The 22404-nt window shown below is 34.7% G+C and overlaps 1 protein-coding gene across 1 annotated transcript in view; it reads right to left on the reverse strand.

The window, feature by feature from the left end:
* SEMA3D (semaphorin 3D) overlaps positions 1 to 22404 on the reverse strand; it is a 137450-nt gene that overhangs the window by 77650 nt on the left and 37396 nt on the right. The window contains exon 3 of the mRNA XM_008051671.2: positions 6900 to 6962. Coding sequence (XP_008049862.1) covers positions 6900 to 6962 — 63 coding nt within the window. The remainder of the gene's footprint in view (positions 1 to 6899; positions 6963 to 22404) is intronic.

Genomic DNA, 22404 nt, shown 5'->3' on the forward strand with positions numbered 1-22404 from the left:
GCTGCGGGTTCAAGACCCACCTGGGCAGCGAGACCTCATCTCTACAATAAATAAAAAAACCAGCCGGGCGTGGTAGCGCATGCCTGTAATTTCGGCTACTTGGAAGACTGAGGCGGAAGGATCGCCGGAGCCCAGCAGGTTGAGGCTGCGGTGGCTGGGAGCGGCCACTGCACTCCAGTCTGGGCGACAGAGTGAGACTCCAACTCAAAAAAAATAAAAAAAATAAAAATAAAACAACTCCCTTTCCAGATCATAATTCATGGAGTCAGACAGATGAAGAAGTATAAGTGACACAGCCCTGTTTAGAAAGGCAATTGAATCCCAGTGTGAAGTTTTATACAAATAGGAGATAAATTTTAGATTTTAGAAGTTGTTTTTTTTAAAGCTCTGCATCAAACCTAAAGCATTTTACATCCTTTAACTTTTCTAGGAGTACTTTATTAAAATGGAGTTAGTCCTGAAAACGAACCTATTACACCAGTTTCCTGACTTGAGGAGACATTACCTAAGTTTAATTTATGAACTTTCTCCTTTTCGCTGATTGGGGTGACATGGAACAGAACAAAGTATGGATGAGTTTCGAATTATTTGACACACTTTACAAAAATGTCAGTTCTGTTCAAAGTTTTCTTTCGGGAAGTTAATAGAGGATAGTTCTCTAAGCAGCCTAGAGGCAATGGAAAAGCATTGGCTGCCTAAAAGAAACCTGTAAACAGAGATCATAAAAGATAAGGTCTCTTTTAAATTTTGCCTGAGGCAGTCATTTAAGTCAAGTAATCCTTGCTGGCAAAAACTTTATGATGACTTCTGTTTTAATTCATAACTTCATTTTTTAAGTCCAAAGAATCTGTATTATTTTCTTTTTATGCACACAGTTTCTAAGTTTTGCTTAAATAGCATGAACAATAATTAACTTGATTTAATTCACTTAGCGACTTGCATGGCTATGAATGGTAGTATAATTCTGTGAGGCATGAAGAAAGATAACTTTGAGAAGCAGCCTTCTTTAACTTTCCCTGAAAGCTGGATAATTTGTCAGCTATTGCTCACAGTGGCAATTGTTACATGTGACCAAACAATCCAACAAGTAATATATTCAACTTGGGAAAAGTATTGAATTTCTTCTTCCTTTCTTTTTTCCTCCTACCTACTCCCCCTTCCATGGACTCCATCCTGTTGGAAGAGAAAAAAATAGAGAAGAGGAGAAGAGGAGAAAGAGAACCAAAAGAAAGAACCGACTTTTTAATTCTCAAGTTATATTTGGTGCTTCAATATTTTCTCTCTCATATACATTTATAACATATAAGTAATTAAATAAGACTATCCAAAACTGAACTCATACGTGAAGAAACAACAAATATATATCAGTCTATGTATTAATGCTTAGAATTTTAGTTTCTTCCTAGATACCTAGAAAGATATTAGCAAAACAGAAGTACTTGTAATTCTTAAGATGTACAGATTCCGATTAAATCCAATACAAGTTTATATGTAATTCTGATAACTGAGTTACAATTGCTAGTTTTAATTTATTTAGGTTAAATAATGGAAGACAGCCGGGCTCGGTGGCTCAGCCTGTAATCCCGCGCCTTTGGGAGGCTGAGGTGAGTGGATTACCCTCGCCCGCGGGTTCAAGACCCGCCTGGGCAGTGAGACCTCATCTCTACAATAAATCAAAAACTCAGCTGGGCGTGGTGGCGCATGCCTGTAATTCCAGCTACTCGGAAGGCTGAGGTGGAAGGATCGCCGGAGCCCAGCAGGTCGAGGCTGCGGTGGCTGGGAGCAGCCACTGCACTCCAGTCTGGGCAACCGAGGGAGACTCCAACTCAAAAAAAAATAAATAAATAAAAAATAATGGAAGACACTCATGACTCAGAAAACTGGTCTGTTTTTATTTTTAGTGTATTTTGCAGAATATTGTGATTATTAAACATTTTCTGAGCATTCACTGATGCCCGTCACTGTGCTATATGCTAGATTTGTCTAAATGTTTTCAAACAGAATCCAGGGTGTGGAGACTTAAAATGTTTAGGTCTTAAAATGTTTAAAATAAGCCGGGCTCGGTGGCTCAGCCTGTAATCCCGTGCCTTTGGGAGGCTGAGGTGAGTGGATTGCCTGAGCCCGCGGGTTCGAGACCCGCGTGGGCAGCGAGACCTCATCTCTACAATAAATCAAAAAATCAGCCGGGCGTGGTAGTGAGCGCCTGTAGTTCCGGCTACTCGGAAGGCTGAGGCGGAAGGATCGCCGGAGCCCGGCAGGTCGAGGCTGCGGTGGCCGGGATCGGCCATTGCACTCCAGTCTGGGCAACCGAGTGAGACTCCAACTCAAAAAAAAAAAAAAAAAAAAAATGTTTAAAATATTCTAATAAATTGCCAATATTTCAAAATAAATATATAAAAATTCAGATATCACGTTTATTTCTTTTTACAGAGCAATAATAGTTGTAGTAAAAATGCAAAAGATTTCAAGTAAAAAATTGAGAGCTAGGCCTATTTAAATATTTAAAAGTCTATTCATCAAATATGATAACTGATAAATAACATTTTTTCATGAGTGGAACAAAAGGAAACATACTGTATATATATTTATGTTACTTATATGCATGTTTTATAAATCTGCAAATAATCTATAAGAAAAAGGCAAATATCAAAATTTAAAAATAAGCATATTGTAGGAATATGCCATTTAAAAAACCCCCTATTTTACAACTATATAAAATATTTAGCATTTGTAGTAATGAAAGAATTTCAAGCCAAAACAGCAAAAGTAATTTTCTTTTTGTTGGCAATGATTATACATATTTATTTTGCTCATTGTTATGCATTTGTATTAAGCATTAACTGCGTGTTGTATTCAATATTACCAAAGGTATGGGGAAATACAACCCCTCAGGAACATGCACTGCTGGTTAGAGTGTATGAGGCATAAAGTTTCTAGAGGGCAATTTGGCAATATGTGTATAAAAATTGTTATGTTCTTAACTAGTAAAGTCTACTCAACAATCAAAAGTGGTCACAATGTTTATATGTAAGGTTTTTCATGTGCAGAATCATTTTCAAAAGTAAAAACTGGTCTTGTACCAAACTTTTAACAATAGGGTATTGATTAAATAATGTATGAAGGAGTATAGTGTAGCTATTAAAAGTAGTGTTATAAAAAGGAACTTAATTACATTGGAAAATGCTCATGGCAGTCTGTGAAGTTAAAAAAAATAGGGGGCTATGTATTCAGTGATTTCATTCTGAAAAATAGTAAATAGATAATATAGAAGAATAAGCATCAAAATGTCGCCATCTATCTTTGGGTAGTGTTTATGGGTGTGGGATATTTATGTATGACTTGTTTTTCTTTGTTTATTGTATATAATTTTTAAGCTTTCTATAATGAACACTTTGTTTTATTTTTAGACCTTATTAAAAAGTAAAACAAAAAGAAACCAGGGAAATGTAGAACTTTAGAACTAGAAGACCCTTTGAGTCTGTGTACTGTCTCTTGACAAGTCTGTGTTCCTCTATGGCTAAGCTGACAAACAGCCCCGGCTGCCCCACCCTGTCTGTACTGTCTTTGCCCAGGACTGAGCTGTTTAACCCATACTTAGGACTAAACACATTTCTTTAGTAACTTTTTTAGGAATAACCTTCCTCCAAACAGAAGTAAAATACTACCAAATATCTTCCTGTCTCCTCTTCCCATCCTTGAATAAAACTGAGAACTGTGCTCAAGGAAAGCAGAATAGTTCTCTTTTGTTTCCTCATTTTCTGCTGCCTCCCCACCCCAATTAGCAAACTTTCATTAGGGTAAATAATTCACTGTTTTGCAGTTATATAGTACCTTTGTGCAAAGGGACAGTCTTTCCAAACACTTGCTAATCCTAAACACACTCTTGGGAAGTAGGTAAAAATTACTAGAGAGAAGGGAGGGGAAAAGGGTAATGCCAAACATAATAAAACGTCAATAAAACCACACAGTTGTCTCAGTTTTCTGTGGATCAAAATCTATACAATGCTGCTCACTATGAGGATTTACATTATGGTTATATTGAAGACAGAAATAATTTGGCAGACATAAAAAAGACTTTGTATGTAAATTTTATACTATTATGCAAAAGCATGGACTTTGAGGCAAAACTTCTGTATTCAGTTCCTGGCTTCACTGTTTAGCAGATGCATGACATTGGGCAATTCATTTAATTTTTCTGGTTTTAGTTTTCTTATCTGGAAAATAGGGAATAATAATAAAATCTAGCATATAGTGTTGTAAGGATAAATGTAAAAAATAAAGCATCAAAAACAGTCCCTCAAACATGGCAACTGCTATAAAGATGTTAACTATTATTAGTAACTATAAAATAAAGCATTATTTTAAAGGGACAAATTAAAAATGAGGAGACAAAGACTTGCATTATCACCACCTGCTTCAACATCAAACTTTACAGACTTTTGTAAGAAGAGAGAAACTCAAATCTCTATTACTGGGTTAGGAGCAAATATGCTGCTAAAAGGTTAGATGTGATTACTAGCTCACAAATATGACTAAATTGGAAAAATATGTTCTATATACCGAAGTCTACTTACTTAAGGATCTCACCTCCAGAAAAAGTTTATCATCCTTTGGTTTAACTTAATAAGAGGGGCAATTAAGTTACTATATAACTGGAATTAGTGAGCATATCCAAGTGAGAACACTGTAACAATTTAAACCTTCACTGATTGTTTGACCTTGAGTGTTTACTCCTCATCATCTATTCTATGGGAAAATTGACATTGGTTTATTGGAGTAAATTGAAAACTTTTTTCCTACTTACTTCCTTATCATACACCCAATACTGGTGAAGTACAAATATAAAAATGTTCATATTAGTGATGCCATGTTTCTACTGTTAATTCAACAAAATCGTTTTGAAAACTATCATAACTCAAATATTTTTCCCTCCACGAGTTCATAAAGTATTGATGCTTTTGCAGAACTGAACACCTGTTCAGCGTTGGAATACTGAACTGAGTGAAGATATTAAAGCCATATGAGGAAGAAGAATGTTTTCCAGAATTGTTCAATCCCTTTCATTTCTAGTAAACAAAATGTAAAAATCATTTCTCATTGTATTTGATGCTAATACTCCCTGATATAGTTCTACTAATATAAGTGTACCTGGAAAAATTACATTTAATACTACTAACTGAATACAAATCAGGATTAACAAGTTTATTTTGTATCATTTATATTATTTTGCTTTGTAGTACTATTGCCATGTATAAGTCATAATTTGAGAAATATCCGTATCATTTAGATTGAAAACTTTACGAGGACAAATACCCAATCAGTTTCATATAAATGCTTATGCACATATTTAGGCTCTTTAAAAATATTTGTAGAATAAATAAAGGAACAAATGACTAAACTAACCTGTTGTCTAAAATTCTTAGTCTTCTGAACTTTCCCTCAATTTAGGAGGCCAATGCTTTATTCGAGGCAACTGAGGCTTCTTCCCCTCAGTTTATTAGGCATCATGTGTTATGTTGCTTTATTTCTATCAAATTGACAAAAAGTTTTTAATCTAATAATGCTTTAATGTAATACACAATTTGTTATTATTAAATATGAAGATGTTGTTCAGCTCAACACCTTTGTGTGACTATGTGGTTAGAAGAAATATTAGAGGGTAGTGCCAAAGAAGTCTCAGGATGTCCATGTTTCTGCCCCAAGTTAAAACACCTTTTTTTCTTGATTTACATTCAATATGTCATTTATTTTGCCAAAAAGGAGCAATTCTTATGATCACAGTGTGAGAAGTCAGGATAGAATACAGCTCATCCGACCTGAATCAGAGCATTTGAATGAGGAAATACAGTCTTTGCGGGAGACAAATCAGGTAACACAATTTGAGGGTGCATCGGAACAACTTGGACCATGAAAAAGATGATCTAGACAGATTCACACCCAAGACAAATAGCTGAATCATACCTGTCTATGGATTTTCTCTGGTCCTTAAGGACTTAAGCTAGAAGTTTATTTTAGGATCCCCTTTCATCTTTTATGAATTATTTCATATAATTACTATTAAGTGAATTTCAGAATAATTGTTTCTAATTTTTATGCCACATTGCTGTCATTTATTCTAAACTTATTCTTTTTGTTATTTCTATAATATTGCCATAAAAAATAATAATTTTTTTTTCACCCAGGCTGGAGTGCAGTGGCATGCTCACAGCCACCACAGCCACTGCAGCCTCGACCTGCTGGGCTCAGGTGATCCTCCACCTCAGCCTTCCAAGTAGCTGGAATTACAGACAGGCACCATCACACCCAGCTAATTTTTTTTTATTTATTATAGAAATCAGGTCTCACCAAGTTGCCCAGGATGGTCTTGAACCCGTGGGTTCAGTCAATCCTCTTACCTCGGTCTCCCAAAGTGCTGGGATTATAAGCATGAGCCACTGTGCCAGTCATAAAAGAATTTGTACAGGTGTTCTAAGTTTCATTTCAACTCAAACGAAATTGCATATCACTTGTACATTTGTAATGCTCAAATAACTGATGGCTTTGTATACACTTACAAAATATATGTACATACATACATGAAAAGTACACATTCCTAGAAATACAATATTTTCTGATGGTTTATTTTTGAATATTTTAATGTATTTCTAATATTTTTGTGAAGAAAATAATAATACTCAGAGTTAATATACTAGAAAGTATAGTATTTCTAAGTTTCTGAATTTTTGTGAAAAGTATCATTGCCTTTGGTAAGGTAGAAATATTTTATACCATATTAATCACTACAGAGAATATGTTAGCCTTAGAATACACTTATGCCATTAATTCAATACAATCCAATATAAATATTTATCACATCAGTATCAACTTCCCAAAGATAATTTTTAAAGTTTCATACTTACATTGGCATCTTTCCCAGCTAATTTACATAACTCCACCCGTTCCTTTGCAGCAGGCCAATAAATCTGAAAAACATTTCAATGTATGTTATAATTTGAATATCTAAAACACCTTAATACCCTCCAATTCTGATTAAAGAGTGAATGTGTGAAATTGAAGAATGAATATTAAGCATGCAATTCAAGTCAATGTGAGAATTTTGAGATCTAAATAGTTTCCAAAGCCACATTGAGAAGTTTCTGAAAGAAAACTGTGCAGGACCATCCATGTTTGTTAATCTTTTAGTTGCTCTTTTAATCCATGTAATAGTAGATAAATCATGTTCAGTTCTATTGTGATGTTGACAGAAATTCAGATAAGCATTGGCCTAAATAAGATCCTCTATTTATCCTGTGTTTCTGTGTTTACTCAATGTGGTGGTACTGTATAAACATGTGACATGAGGTATTGGAAACAGCGCTCTGTCACAAGCAGAAGCCATTACTCCATGCCAAGGACCAGTGTGAAGTTGTTGATAATGTTTAACATGCATAGAGCTCAGATGCATCTGTCACTTAGCTAAATATTTTGTAAGCATTATCTTATTTAAATTTCACAATGACCCCATGAGATGGCTGCACTTGTTCTCCCTATTTTCAGGCCAGAAAATGTTGTCATCCAGCCTTATGACATGTAAGCTTTGTCAGCAACATGTCAAGGAACACAAAACTAGTTCATAGCACAGTCACAATCTGGCCCAAAGTGTGTCTTCCTTCCTGAAGGTTTCAACCATTATATATACATGTGATTTGGACAAACGATTAATCAAGGGCACCAAAATCCTTAGTTGGCAGCTTTTATTAATGTTTAACAGTATTAAATTTATCAGAAAAATTTCTTTGTTTTTGCTTGTTTGTTTTTTACAAAGTTCAGAAATTTGGTGAGGAAGTTTTTGCAAAATAAGGGTTAGCAGTTATGTTACTCCATTAGCTTACAGAAAGAAATGCTCTCTGTTGAGCTATAGGCAAGAAGAAACAAGAAAAGCAAGCTCTAAGTTGCTTATATTGTATGCTCCAAGAGTTCCTGACAGACTTTTATGTTTCTCACCAATGTTAGCAGAAAATGTTTTAATGGGTGAGGAAGAAAGAAAATATCCTGGGGGAATATGCTGAAAGAGACTTGTTAAACCAGGAATTAACAAAGGATTTAGAAGTCACCAATGTTTACATGATACTATCTTTATGGTGAAATTTTAGGGTTTTATGTCTCTGAATAAACAGAACAGAAAATAGCAAAACTCTCTCAAAACTCTCATAATAAACAAGTGCAATAAAATTATTGAGATTGTAAAATGAAACAAGCTTGTACATTGAGAGAACATTTAACAACTCACAAATGTGTATAAAGGCAGGTGACTGAGCCAGCAGTGGACTCAAATGATGAACTAAGCTACATGTGGTTCACAATAAGGATCTGAAAATGCTATTTTTTCAGAAATAGTTTTAATCACTATAGTTGTACTTTCACATAACTTTACATAGTAGCAAGCAACCAAATATGAAAGAACTGCAGCAATATGGATGGATCTTAGCAATTCATTTTTAGGTGAAAAAAGGACCACCTCTCAAAATTACAAACTGCATGACCTCTGTAGAATAAAGCTAAAAACAACTGAAATAAAAAAGACGCATTTCAGGTTTATATGTAGGTGGATTTAGAAAAATCCAGTCAAAATCAAGTCAAGATGGAGAAGGGGCAGAATGAGTTGGTAGTAAAAAACAGGTTATTTACCAGAGTTTAGCTTTTGTTCTGGAAAGTGTGTTTTCACATGTTTAATTAAAAATAAGTAAGTAAATGTAATTTAGTAAGTAGATATATCAAAATGGGCAATGAGTGGACCAACTGACAATAGTCAGTCATAAACTCAGAATAGTGAAGTCCTAAATAAATGAATAATAGAAAACACTAGAGATGACTAGAAATTTAAACATTTCTTCAAGTTCTATCTGTTTGTTATTTTTGTTGGTGGTTGCTGGTGTTTGTTATTAACCACTGGTAGCAGAAAATACTTGACTGAGTGCTCTTTTTTACTCCATTAAAAATAGCATCTTGACTTCATGGAGTCGTTATATTTGAGCCTGTGAGCTTAAGGTAACCTCTCAGGTTTTTCTCACAGATCCCACTTTTATTATTTTTAGATGTGGTAGAATACCCATAAAATTTACCATCTTAACCATTTTCAGTGTACTATTCAGTAATGTTAGATATATTCATATTGTTGTATAACCAATCTCCAGAGCTTTCTCCTCTTTCAAAACTGAAATGCTATATTTGTTGATTCTTGAAATTATAGTGATTTTTACAAAGGATGACTTTATATTATTGGACTGAAAATAGTACACAATATGGATCTATGGTGTGTCAATTAATTTAACCTTTAATTAATTCTATTTGATCTTTAGTCTAGATTAATATTTCCTTGAGTTATTTCAACATGTCAGATCCTGTTCTTTCTGTTTTAGATTATAATCAGGTTTAATTATGTTTCAGAAATAAATGTAGAAAAAAATTTATAGATTGGTTCAGCATTGCATATCTCATCAGTATGAATACTATATAAAAATAAAATAAACATATAGAACGCTTTTATATTAAGTAAATGAATCTTAAAAAGAAAAAAGTTTACCACAGGACTATTTCTTTTTTTTTTAACCTCCAGTCAGAGTAATGGATGACTGAATTAAAGTAAATTATGACATAAATGATGCCTCCAAAATTGAGTATGAATATATTTATTAGTGTTTCTAAGAAGGGGGAGTGATTTAAAGAATGAAAAAATGTGGAAACAATCTTTATAAGATTTTAAAAACCTAAATATGTTTCAAAGTTAGCACCAAGTAGTTACTATTCATTAATTATTTGTTCATTAGACATATAATTATGAGGAGTCTTTGTAAGGCAGACAAGGTGTAGGACTCAGATGCTTAAATCTGAATCAGAAAGATAGCTTGATAAACAGAGTAATTACACTTCCCTAAGAGATACAGAGTAAGAAGAGAGCACACAGGATGCAGCCACTGAACCCTGGGAGCATTAAGGAGCACAGAGTAGGAAACAATCTTCTTCACTCCCTGCTGTTGAGCCATGAACTTACTTGCTGCTAATGGTTTCAACTTTAACATAGTAGTGCAGTTTAGTAGTTTAAACTCCAATTTTGCCGTAGGGATTTGATACTAAAACAACTGCACTTTTTTTTTTCTCTTCGCAAAGAAATACAAATCTCTAAAAGATGTTTTAATGGTTTTGTTGTACAATTTCAGTTGTTGCTTATATGTTATTTAATTGTAATTTGAGCTATACCATTTTAGTTAATGAAGAAATACAATCAATTACAACCTTCAGAGAACTGGATTTTTGACTAGCAGGTAAATGTTATAATAAGCACTGAGAATTTGTTGGACTTCAGAAGCCAATTTTTATAAATCTTCTAATCTCTATTTATATAACAGATTTTCCCTTTCAAATGTTATTTCTCTTTTCATCATTCACGTTCAATCTCATAATGTCTAAATATCTGATAAAAATAGAAATTATCTTTGAATCATTTGTATCATGGCACAGGGATTCAAAGGCAAGATAACAAAGAAAATTTTACTTCAAGTAACAGTCAAGTTTTCAAAATAAAGACTTATTGAGATTATATATTGGCTTATTTTGACACAATGCTGTCAAGATTAGGGAATCACCTTCCACAGCACAACCTAGGATATATCTGATCGTCTTCCAGACTCTAAACATTTACTTAGAAGACAAAATCACCATTCAAATTGTGGCAATATTTAAAAGATATCAGTTTAATTATGATTTATGGTGAGATTTTCTTTTATATGCCACCTAACCGTTAGAATAAAGGCTTTGCTTTTTAAAATATCCTTTTGATTTGATTTAAATGGCAAAGAATTTTAAAAAACAGAATTTTCCTTAATTCAATCCAAAATAATGCAAGACAAAAAAGTTTTTAAAAATACACCTTTATGCTTACATAGGTTTGGCAAAAATATGTTCAAGTTACAATTTTGTTTTTCAATAATCTTTTGAAGTGGTGTATAATGTGCAACACACACACATTTGTATAACAGCATTTCACTACTTTTATAATTTTCTAGTCCGTGTGTGTGTGTGTGTGTGTGTGTGTGTGTGTGTAAGTGAATCTGCAGGGGGAACAGTAAGAGGGTGAAATAATAACAGAGATAAGCATAGATACATAAGGGAGAGAAAGAGAGCTAACTCTGATTTCGTATAGAATAAGATATATTTTATATACAGTCTCAAGTTTCAGCATGGTTTGTACAAGAGCCAAAGAAAGAAGTACCTATGATTCTTAGATTATTTCAGTAGCCTCGTCAGTATACTTCAAGATAGCCTCACAATTAGACAGAAATCACACCTTACACTTAAACATATAACATCCACAATATCTGTAAAAAGTTAGCCATCTTGTTCACTTGATTATCACTACTTTCTGAATTTATCAGCAATAGGATGCCATATAAATTTTCTTGCACTTTTGTGCCTTGCCTACAGAGTATCCTGACATACTAAAAGCTGCATTAAGCCGCACAAAACAAAGCACATGCCCTGCTTCTAAACGTTGAGGCAGTTGTACTACTTCTTTAGAAAGACATCCATAGATATTTTTCTTTAATTATCAAAGAGAGTCATACCGGAAGCAGAGATGCAACTTGCATAATTGCCCTATTTTAATTGTTCCGAAATATTCCCACAGAACACTAGTTCTTAACTAACCATAAATGATGTACAAGATTCAGATTTTAAGGATATTATTTTGGTGGACAATGGTCTTTGAGATCTGAGAGCTTTGATAGCAAGGACTTCAAATACATAGAACGTTAACCCACATGCAGGGTAGACATCAAAAATGAAATGAAAATCTTTTCTGTGAATCCAAATTAGCCCAAGAATTCCTCTCAGCTTAATTATCCAGGGTGTAATTACTAAATGAACCACTATGAAACAATTAGGGTTTGTAAATTGGTTTTACTTTGAGTGCCAATTCAAATCTATCCAGTTGATAACTATGGAAATCAGAAGTAAATAAACTTACAAAATTTCTTCAGTTGGAAGTGATAATTTATGGGTTAATACTCTAAATTAAGCCTTTCCGTATATTCTATAATTTACTGACTTACTCATGTTAATCTATTTATGTGGCCTTTATAATATTTCATAATCGATCATTTCCAAACGATTAATTTTTCCACGCTACACTTGGAAGGCCTAAATATTACTGTCTAAAAATATATGTATATAATCAGGCACTGTGGCTCACACCTGTAATCTCAGCACTTTGGGAGGCAGAGGTGAGAGGATTACCTGAGCTCAGGGGTTTGAAACTAGCCTGTGCACCATGGTGAGACCTCATCTCTATAAAAAAAAGAAAAAAATCAGCCAGACATGGTGGCTGGAAGGATCACCCGAGCCTAGCAGGTGAAGGCTGCGGTGGCCATGAGCGTGCCACTGCACTCCACCCTGGGCGACACAGTGAGACTCAAATTAAAAAAAAAAAAAAAAAAATATATATATACACACACACACACACACACACACACACACACACACATTTTTTTCTTTTAAATTTGTGGGTTAACAGTATGAAAATAGATCATTCTAATCAAATAAAAATTGTCTCCAGTGTCTCTTTATATATGCTCACATGACATAAAGTTATATTTTAAACACATTTTTAAAAGATTTAATAATAATTTTCCTATGAAAATATAATGTGGAAGTTGCCTGAATCAAAAAATACAACCTTTGATCTAATCACCTTACATTGATTTTATTTCCTTGCCTCTATCGAAAATCCAAAACAACTTTTCTGTTTTTGAAGCATTTTTTACTTAATTTTGAAAAAAATAGGAGAAACTCACAAGCTATTGCAATGTTCCTAACAATTATTATTTTATTCAGAATATATATAATTCATTAACAGTTATCTTTTAGTAAGGTAAAAATGTCAGGCTATTTATTTATGATTATTTAATGTTAGTCAAGTTACAGAAACATTCAAATAACGATAAGACATTATAACAACATCCAAAGGAAATTCTAATTATATCTGCTCTTTGTTTCATCTTTAGAGAAGCAATTTAATTGGCTCAAGTTAGCAAGTGCAAGGTCAGTCAAATGACCTTTAGCCTAATTCAGAGATGTCAAAACAACTGAATGGGACACACAAGAGGAAGTTGTAACTTGTGCATAAAACCTAATTAAAGACAAAAATTCAGAATCCTAGAGATAGCAGACATCTCTATCAAAAAGCAGGATACTAGTTTTTGAATGATTGTAAAAAAAATTGGAAAAATATCACAACAATGAACAACTAAAGGAGCAATGGTTACTCTGGGTTCCATGGACAGGGAAAACTAAGAGATCTGAGCTCAAAGAATAAGATATTGAAAAACTAAGGACAGGAGCACCAGATGTAATACCTGCATAATTGGCTGTGTCCTAGATACAAACTGTTACAGAACAGAAGTTCTAATTTTTTTTTTTTTTTGGTAGATATGCATATAAGAGCAGGGCTACAAGTTTACTTTCTTTTTTTTTTTTTTTTGAGTTGGAGTCTCACTTTGTTGCCCAGGCTGGAGTGCAGTGGCATACTCATGGCCACCACAGCCTTGACCTGCTGGGCTCAGTTGATCCTTCCACCTCAGTCTTCCAAGTGACTGGAACCACAGGTGTGTGCCACCACATTCGGCTAATTTTTTGATTTAGTGTAGAGATAAGGTCTCGCCAAGTTGCCCAGGCTGGTATTGAATCCCTGGACGCAGGCAATCCTCTCACCTCTGCCTCCCAGAGTGCTGAGATTACAGGCTTGAGCCACTGCGTCCAGTCCCAAATTTTCTAGGAAAATACTCTGAAGTACAGAAGATGGAGTTCCAGGCATACAGAGTCTAAAGTGCTCTTACCCCTGATCTTTCTTCATGAAGCTTTGGGTGATACTTGTGACTCCCCCCTTTTTTTTCTAGACTCACCTCAAGAGTTTTGAGCTGAAGTCGCTCACATTTCAGCCTTCTTCCAACCATATTCTTTCGCCTTGCATCATATTCTTAAAGGAATCTGTGACTCATTGAAGCTTAATGACCACTGATGTCCAGTGTCAAGGGACATTGCTTCTTCTTCCTGTACTCTTACGTTTATCATATCCATTTGGCTCTTTCTTTTTTTTTGCAAGTAAATCTAGTTTGAGATCTTTTTAGGTGTAAAGATCAAGAAAATGCCGTGAAATCCTAAGATGTGAATCTGAGCTCATTCTATACCACTCACTGGTTTGTGACTTTAGGTGGATGTGAGACTCAGTAGCCCAGACTTAAGACACAGATCATCATTTCTACCAAGTTAACAACCATGTAAAAAAAAACTTAAAGTTAACATTTACTGAGCTTTTACCATATGCCAACTAATGCTATACTTTCACATATTACTTCATTATTGCCCTTCAGATAGAGTTTGCTCTACCTGAAATACATCTGACCTCTTCTATATGATCCTTTTTATAAATAGGTGTCGATTTTATTATCATCTCCCCTGGAAAGTTTTTCTCTGATAACCAGTCTAAAGTAGTTTTCTAAGAATACTACAACATATTAAAAATAATACTGAACAATAAGTGATATTTTATATTTCCTTTTTTCTTCTCTATCAACCCCCTCCCTCTAAAAAATTAGAGGCACCATGAGAACAGAGGCCCAATCTATTTTTATCCTCCACCATATTATCTATCTCAAAGAGTTGCAGGGTCATAAGTGGAACTGCAATATATATGTATTGCACAAAAGAGAGAGAAATGCCAACATACTATGCAAATCAAAATAAATTCTAAGAAATCCACAATTGAGTCCATAATTTTGAACTTGTACTCTAATTATTCTGGTGGATAGATTCCAAACATTTGTAAGGAACAATATTCTCAGCCTCCATTATATTCTTAAAGGAGTCTATGACTTACTGAAGTTTAGTGACCGCTGATGTCCAGTGTCAAGGGGCATTGCTTCTTCCTCCTACTTTCTTTAGCACCTGGCACAGGATCGTATACATAGTAAGCACTCAATCATTATTTATTGGAAAGTGGCCTGCAGAGTTTCCCTTAGAATCGAAGACAGAGAGGGATTCTTGCCAGAGTTCTGGCAGCAGTCTGAGAAGTCTGACAACATCCTGACAGTCCTTTACAATGACCAGATGGGACTTGCACATCAGCACCCGGGCTGGGGAGCCAGCACATCCATGAAGGAGTCAATTGTTTTACCTCTGTGACTACTAGACAGCATGTGCTTGGCAGGCAATGGGAACAGATTAATCACCAAGAAACTAAGCAGGGCGCCTTATACCAAAAGTTAATTTATTGGGATGTCCACATGGTTTTTAAGTGCTTGTCTTTTCTTAATTTCGAGTATTAAATAAGAATAAAAAAGTGACAATTTTCTTTTATCAATAACTTGATTTTAAATGAGCAGATTCTTTATCCTGATTCTTTTCCCCCAAGTAATTGACTTACAGGCAAAAGCATTAGTCAGAGATGTCCTATTCAGCCATAGAGCGAGTTAACAGAACTAAAGTCAGAAGGTCATTCAGATGTATACAAATATTTCTGCTTATACTCAATATAAACCAAGCAAGTGCAGAATCCTCTTGTATGAAAATGCTCATTTTAGACTTCCTCAAAGAAAGGGAAATAACAAAGCCCTTTTCATGTTGGCAAACATGGGTGTTTATATATTCTAGTGAAAATTATTATATATATAATTACAAACTCACTTAGCCTAGTTATTTTCATGGTATAAATGCTCAAAAATAAGGGTATAGTTTGATAAATTTCAGGTATTCTGATTAATTTTTATAATTACATACTAAATATTCATGTCAAATGTGGAAAAAGATGATATAAAAATTACATTAACATTGTTAGATGGAAGAAAATAATTATCACATTTGTAAATCTGAAATTGTTTTACATTCTGATTTAAAATTCAATCCCAGAGTGCCCAAGTTCTAGTTTAACTGTTTTATTCAATGTTCCCTTTTAAATAATTCTGACTACCTTTAGTTTAATAACTAAAAGAGTGAAGTTATTAAATAAATGTGGGACTTACATTTTATTTTAGCAAGGTGAAATAATTTTAGCCTATTCAATAAAAATATAGATTTGTCTCAGGTAGGTTATAAAATTTATACATGGTTTTGATACATTATTTTATCATTTTTAAACCCATAATAAAAGTTCTTTTTTAATCCAGAAATATATTTAGTATTTTTTACATTAAATTTTTTTTTAAGATAAAAAGTATTTTTACTTTAAAAAACAAATGCAGGCTGGGCACAGTGGCTCAAACCTGTAATCCCAGCACTTTGGGAGGGTGGAGTGAGAGGATTGCCTGAGTCCATGGGTTCAAGAACAGCAACTTGGCGAGACCTTGTCTCTACAATAAATGAAAAAATTAGCCAGGCATGGAAGTGAGCCTGTAGTTCCAGTTACTTGGAAGGCTGAGACAGAAGATCACCTGAACCCAGCAGGTCGACGCTGGGATGGCTGTGAGTGTGCCACTGCACTCCAGCCTGGATGACGGAGTGAGACTCCAACTCAAAAAAGAAAAAAAAAAGTAAATTACTCTAGACAGTAACTGTTTAAATATTATATTAATTTTGTCTTCAACATTATAAGTAGAGGTTTAGCTAATAGGTTTCTGTTGGGGTCCAGTTAAGGATCTTCACTTTTGATTTGCAATATAAGCAAGTCCTCAAACATTTTATATACAACATTTAATTTCCACATATGCCAGCTTCAGGAGAAAGATTTTAAAAAATAATTGACTAGTGGCTCACATCTGTAATTCCAGCACTTTGGGAGGCGGAGGCAAGAAGATTGCCTGAGCCCATGGATTTGAGACCAGCCTGGGCAACATGGTGTGACCTCCGTCTCTACAATAAATCAAAAAATTAGCCATATGGGCATGGTGGCCCATACCTGTAATTCCAGCTACTTGGAAGACTGAAGTGGAAGGATCACCTGATCCAGCAGGTCAAGGCTGCAGTAGCCGTGAGTGTGCCACTGCATTCCAGCCTGGGCAACAGAGTGAGACTCCAACACACACACAAAATTTTTTTTTTTTGACTAAAAAAGAATAAATATCGTGGTGGCACGTGCCTGTAGTTCCAGCTATTTGGAAGGTTGAGGCAGAAGGATGACCTGAGCCCAGCAGGTGGAGGCTGTGGTGGCCATGAACGTGCCACTGCACTCCAGCCTGGGCAACAGAGTGAGATTCCAACTCAAAAAATAAAAATAAAAACAAAAAAAGAATAAATATGATTAAGTATTTTCTCAAAATAAGAGGAAACTATTTGAAATTTAATTTTGCTATTTATTTAAAAATGACTCAATACATGTTCTATACTCTCTTTTATCTGGATTCTCAGTTATAAGTTTTGCTTTACTGGAACCCACCAGAAGTACTACTGAAAACCATGGGAAGCAAGATGTAAAACAGAAATTGTTTTGGTTGATGCTATTCATAGCCAAAAGGTAAATAATATGAATAAAAATATTAACATACTTTGTTTATTCTTATGATTCTAATGTGAATACTGCAATGTATTCCCCTCTGACATCCGGAGGTAAAGCTACACTTTTCTGAGATCTTATTTTATAGCTCTGATAGTATAGCACAATGTTAAATGAGAAGTTTTAACCAAGCCAAAAAATGAAGTGTAACTCAAGACGCAACAATTTTCAAAGTCAGTGTCCAAGAATCACTTAGATGATGCTACCCATGTCCACGCTATAAAACAGTTGAAAACTGATTAGAAAGTTATTTTTTTTCTTCTCTTTAAGAAAGATATGTTTTCCAAGACAGTCATATCATGAGTCCCACAACTCCAGGAGTAAAAAATAGGCTCAAAGCGGAGAAGGGCTTTGATGGAACATCAAGAAGCACTTGCTGTTGAATATACTTTTTTTGTGGGACATTGTGGACTGATATATAAAGGGTGAGCGATTGACAAGCTATGATGAAAGCAGAGGGGAGGCTTGAAAGTTAAACTGGCGTCAGTCTGCACTTATATAGTTTGTCCAGGAAAAAAGTATATAATGGCTTTCCATGGAACAGATGCAAGCCATGCTCAAAAATGGGATGTCATGAGGTCATCTTAGGTCTTGTTCAGTAGGGTTGAGTGAAAAGACTTCAGAAGCTAACACCTGGCAGTACTACAATCTGTCAGGTATGAAAACATACCAGTAGAGGAGAAATGCAGTCACCCTTATCCTGAGAACGGCAAGAGAAAGAACTCTAGAAAGAGGAAATTCCACAAACTCACAAAGGTGCCTATAAAACAAAAGTAAACTTTATACATCTGAGAAGGCCAGAAAGCTGAGAAGTCACATCCTTCTGTCATTGCCAGTAGAGAAGAAATTTCTCTGAACGCCTCTCCTCTCTTTTCTTTTCCTTCTGATTTGACTTTGAGAGGGTCATATAGGATGTTTAACAAGCATAGGGAGGAGTAGGAGTGCTAGGTGGGGGCCACAAAGAAGAAGCTTCTGAGGATGTCCCTTATTGTGGGCCCTTCCTTTACATGGCATGCCCAAGTGGAGACAGGCAGAGGGAGCAGGAGTTCAATTTCAAATGAAATCGGAAGACATTAGATTGGTCCTTTTAATTTCCAGATGGCAATTGTCTGCACTACCTAAGAGTGACCTTGAAAACAATGTTGTCAAATTGGCCCAGGAGAAGAACTGAAGAACTAGTCCCGCAGAGTAGATTGAAAGAGATTGTAGAAAGTTATACTATTATACTCCATGAGTTGTCATTCCAGTTACTGTTAGACTTCTAGATAAAATAAATAATAATTGTGGTCTTGGAGTAAGCTTATTTCTTATTGGTCTACTTGTCTGCCCTTATAGGCCATATGAAGGAAGGAAGGGAGGGAGGGAGAAAAAACCAAAACACAAAGGCTTGAATTATATGGATATAAAAGCAGTACTTAGCTTAATAAATCATTCTCTTTGTGACTTGTTGTTTGCATCTTAGTTTAGAGACTCATTCTTATTTTGGAAGCAGGTTTGAACTGCTTCCAAAATAAGAACATTTTCAGATGGAAAGATCCCAACAATTCATTAACTCAGAAGTCCAGCTAAGTAACATAACCAAACAGAGAGTACTGAATATTTTTGTTACTGTCAACTATGACTCCATTTTTTAAAAAAAGAGTGAGAAAGGAGGAGGGAGAGACTTTCAGCTTGTATATATTACTCCTGAAGTTTACATAGAAAGGGCTCTGGATCTTATATGAGTTACTGCTAGCACTACTTGAGGTAGAGAATGCTCACTTGTAGTCAAAGTGACAGATACTATGTAGTTTAGAATTATTTGTTTAGAAAATGTAGGTCCTTAAACTATATTGTACAAATGTCAAACATTTTCATTATTATAATGTCTACACTGACCAGTGTCACTTTAATGTATCACTTGTTAAATGAATGATAAGTAGACATGAATGTCTATCCACAGTTGACCACCTTTCTCAAGGACTATTAGAATTCTTGTATATGCTTCCTTTGCCTCAAGAGATAGGGTAGGATGCTACGGGCTGAGGCAAAAACGTTCAGTTCCCTTAATTTAAACTATGAGAAATCTAAACATCAAAAAGAGAAAAGATTCTCTTCCGCTCCATTTCTCAAACATGTTTTTCCTCATCCTAACTGAACAGCAAGGAGACAATAAACCTTACATTCCAAAACTAAATGCAAACCATTTTAAATTAATCAGTTAACACTAATTCAAATGTTGCCCATCCAGCTTGAACTAGTTGAAAGCCACACACAATACATGATTTTTTTCTCTCTCTGTTGATTCCTACCATATGGGATCGATCTCATTATCATGGACATTTAAAAATTTGCGGACATGTCTTATAACTGTATTATGCCACGTCTCCCTAACTAGAATATGAGCAATGACAAGATCTGAGTTTCACATTCTACTACCATATTCTTAGTGCTAACAGTAGATACTAAGTGGATTTTTTTTAAGTGAAAAAGAAATAATGAAAAAAATGTAGTCACTTATAAAATGTCCTGTTTTACTTTTTTTCTTAATTGCAGAGACTACAAAACCAAATCAATGAAAGCATTATTTTATATATAATTCCGTTAAAAATATATTCATTGATAATTAAGTCATTTTTAGTTGATTTTTTAAAAATATATTCTTTGTATCTAGTGGGTAATGTTGAATACTTTGAGTATAAAATAATGACACAGTCTTTAATTCTTTGGATTAAATTATAATCTACCCTTTACCATCAATGTAACACCCCCAAATAGTTACAATACTAATGGGAGAAAACTTACATGATATCACCAAAATTGAAGAGATCAGCAGAGTACATTTCATAAAGCTGAGGTTAAATCAAGAATCAGAGAAAACTTTTGCAGAGGCAAATGAACTCATATTAGTAAGAGAAGTATTTGTAAAGGTTAGCAGATTTTTTTATGTTTACCATGAAAAATGAATAAAATACATTATTTCAAGAATTTTTACTGGCAACAAATACCTCCCAAGGTTATCTCCTGAAATAAAAATAAATTCTTTCAGATAATGTTTTTGTTGAACTAGCTAATCTTTATAATTCTTTCCAAATAGGCAATATGTATTCTTCTTTTTGATTGGTTGAGAAAACTGTTATGTTTTTCTTGGATTACCCATGTTAAGTTGGAAAAACTCAGTCCTCTAAGTAAATTACTTTTTAAAGTAAGTTTGTTTTCTACTCCCTCTCTGTTAGTATAATGATCAATGTGACTAGTTCCTGAACATTCCTTCCACCTGAGACAATTGATGTAAGCAAATCATAATTATCACCCTTCCTCTCTCCTCCTTGCCAGTTTGGAAGTTTGGAAGTTGAAATTGATTCATTTCTTGCCAATGAGTTGTAAGGGAGGGTTCTGCAAAAGTTTTTCTTGCTCCTAAGAAGAAGACATAGTAAGTGATTATCTTTTTTTCTTTTTATTTCTTTGTCTGGGGGTGACCCATGAAAACTGTTGCAGCCATCTTGCTACCAACATACAGATAATGCCAACATCAAGAATGGCAGACAGAGAAGGAAAGACCTGGGTCCGTGATAACATCATTAAGCAGATGGCATTCTCATCTCTGTAGTCACTGAAGTTCTGGACATTATTCTTATTAAGTGATATCATAAACTGCCTTATTATTATTATTATTATTATTAGCAAAGTTGAGTGTCTTTTACTCTAAGTTGACATCTTAATTGATAAAAGTAATATAAAATTGTTTCTCATGCAAAAGAAAAAAACAGACAAAATCATCAATTAAAAAAAATTAAAGAATGCACTGGGTAGTCTGGGTTCAGTGGCTCATGCCTGTGTTCACAGCATTTTGAAAAGCCAGTGCCGGACGATCACTTGTGACCAGGAATTCAAGACTAGCCTGAACAACATAGCAAGACCCTTATCTCTACCAGAAAATAAAGAAGGAAGGAAGGAAGGAAGGAAGGAAGGAAGGAAGGAAGGAAGGAAGGAAGGAAGGAAGGAAGGAAGATAAAGAAGCAAGAAAAGAAAGATACTATTTAGTGACTTTTATATGTATGACAGTGTGTTGTGTGCTAGAGAAGAATCAGAAGTGCATGAAAATTGTCTAGTTCAGCTGTTTATATATAGGTACAAATGAATAATGATAATGCCATCAGCTAGGACATCTGATATTGGCATAAATGCTTAAAATGTTCCCATCAACCCAAAGACTAGCTTAGTCTCCTGAGAGGGAGGTGGAACTTTGGAGAGCAAAAGTATAATTAAAAAGTGTAATTAGACAAATGCCTTCAAGGATGGAAAGAAGTGAGATGAGCAAGAAAGTGAAATTCCAGGAAATTTTAGAAAGGCCTAGAACTTGAAAGCAAATTATTTTAGAAAGAATTAACAAGATAGTTTGAGTAAAAGAGAGGGATTAGAGGAGTAGGAAGCAGAACATAGAGTACACGTGAAGGAACAACAAAGAAAGATAAAAATGAGAGTGGAAACACTGAGTGGAAATGGGCTGGGAAGAGCCTTCAAAGTCAGTACCTAAGAAGCCTGGTGTATATTTAAGTTCCTAAGAAAAATTCTATAAATGCATAAATGACTGAGACATAATCAGACTTTTAATTTTGTAAAGATAACTCTGATGGTCATGTTGAGTGGATTACATAGGAGAAAAAGATAAACTCAATTGAATAATTATATTATCACCTTCCCTAGAAAAATATATTGAGGACTGAGGGCTGGGTGCAGTGGCTCACGTTGCCTATAATCCCATACTTTAGGAGGCCAAGGTGAGAAGATTGCCTGAGCTCACAGGTTCGAGACCAGCTTGGGCAACTTGGTGAGACCTCATCTATATAATAAATCAAAAAATTAGCAGGGTGTGGTGGCACACGCCTATAGTTCCAGCTACCTGGAAG

Source organism: Carlito syrichta, unplaced genomic scaffold (assembly GCF_000164805.1).
Source record: "Carlito syrichta isolate Samal-C Ts95f unplaced genomic scaffold, Tarsius_syrichta-2.0.1 Scaffold219838, whole genome shotgun sequence".
NCBI lineage: Eukaryota > Metazoa > Chordata > Mammalia > Primates > Tarsiidae > Carlito > Carlito syrichta.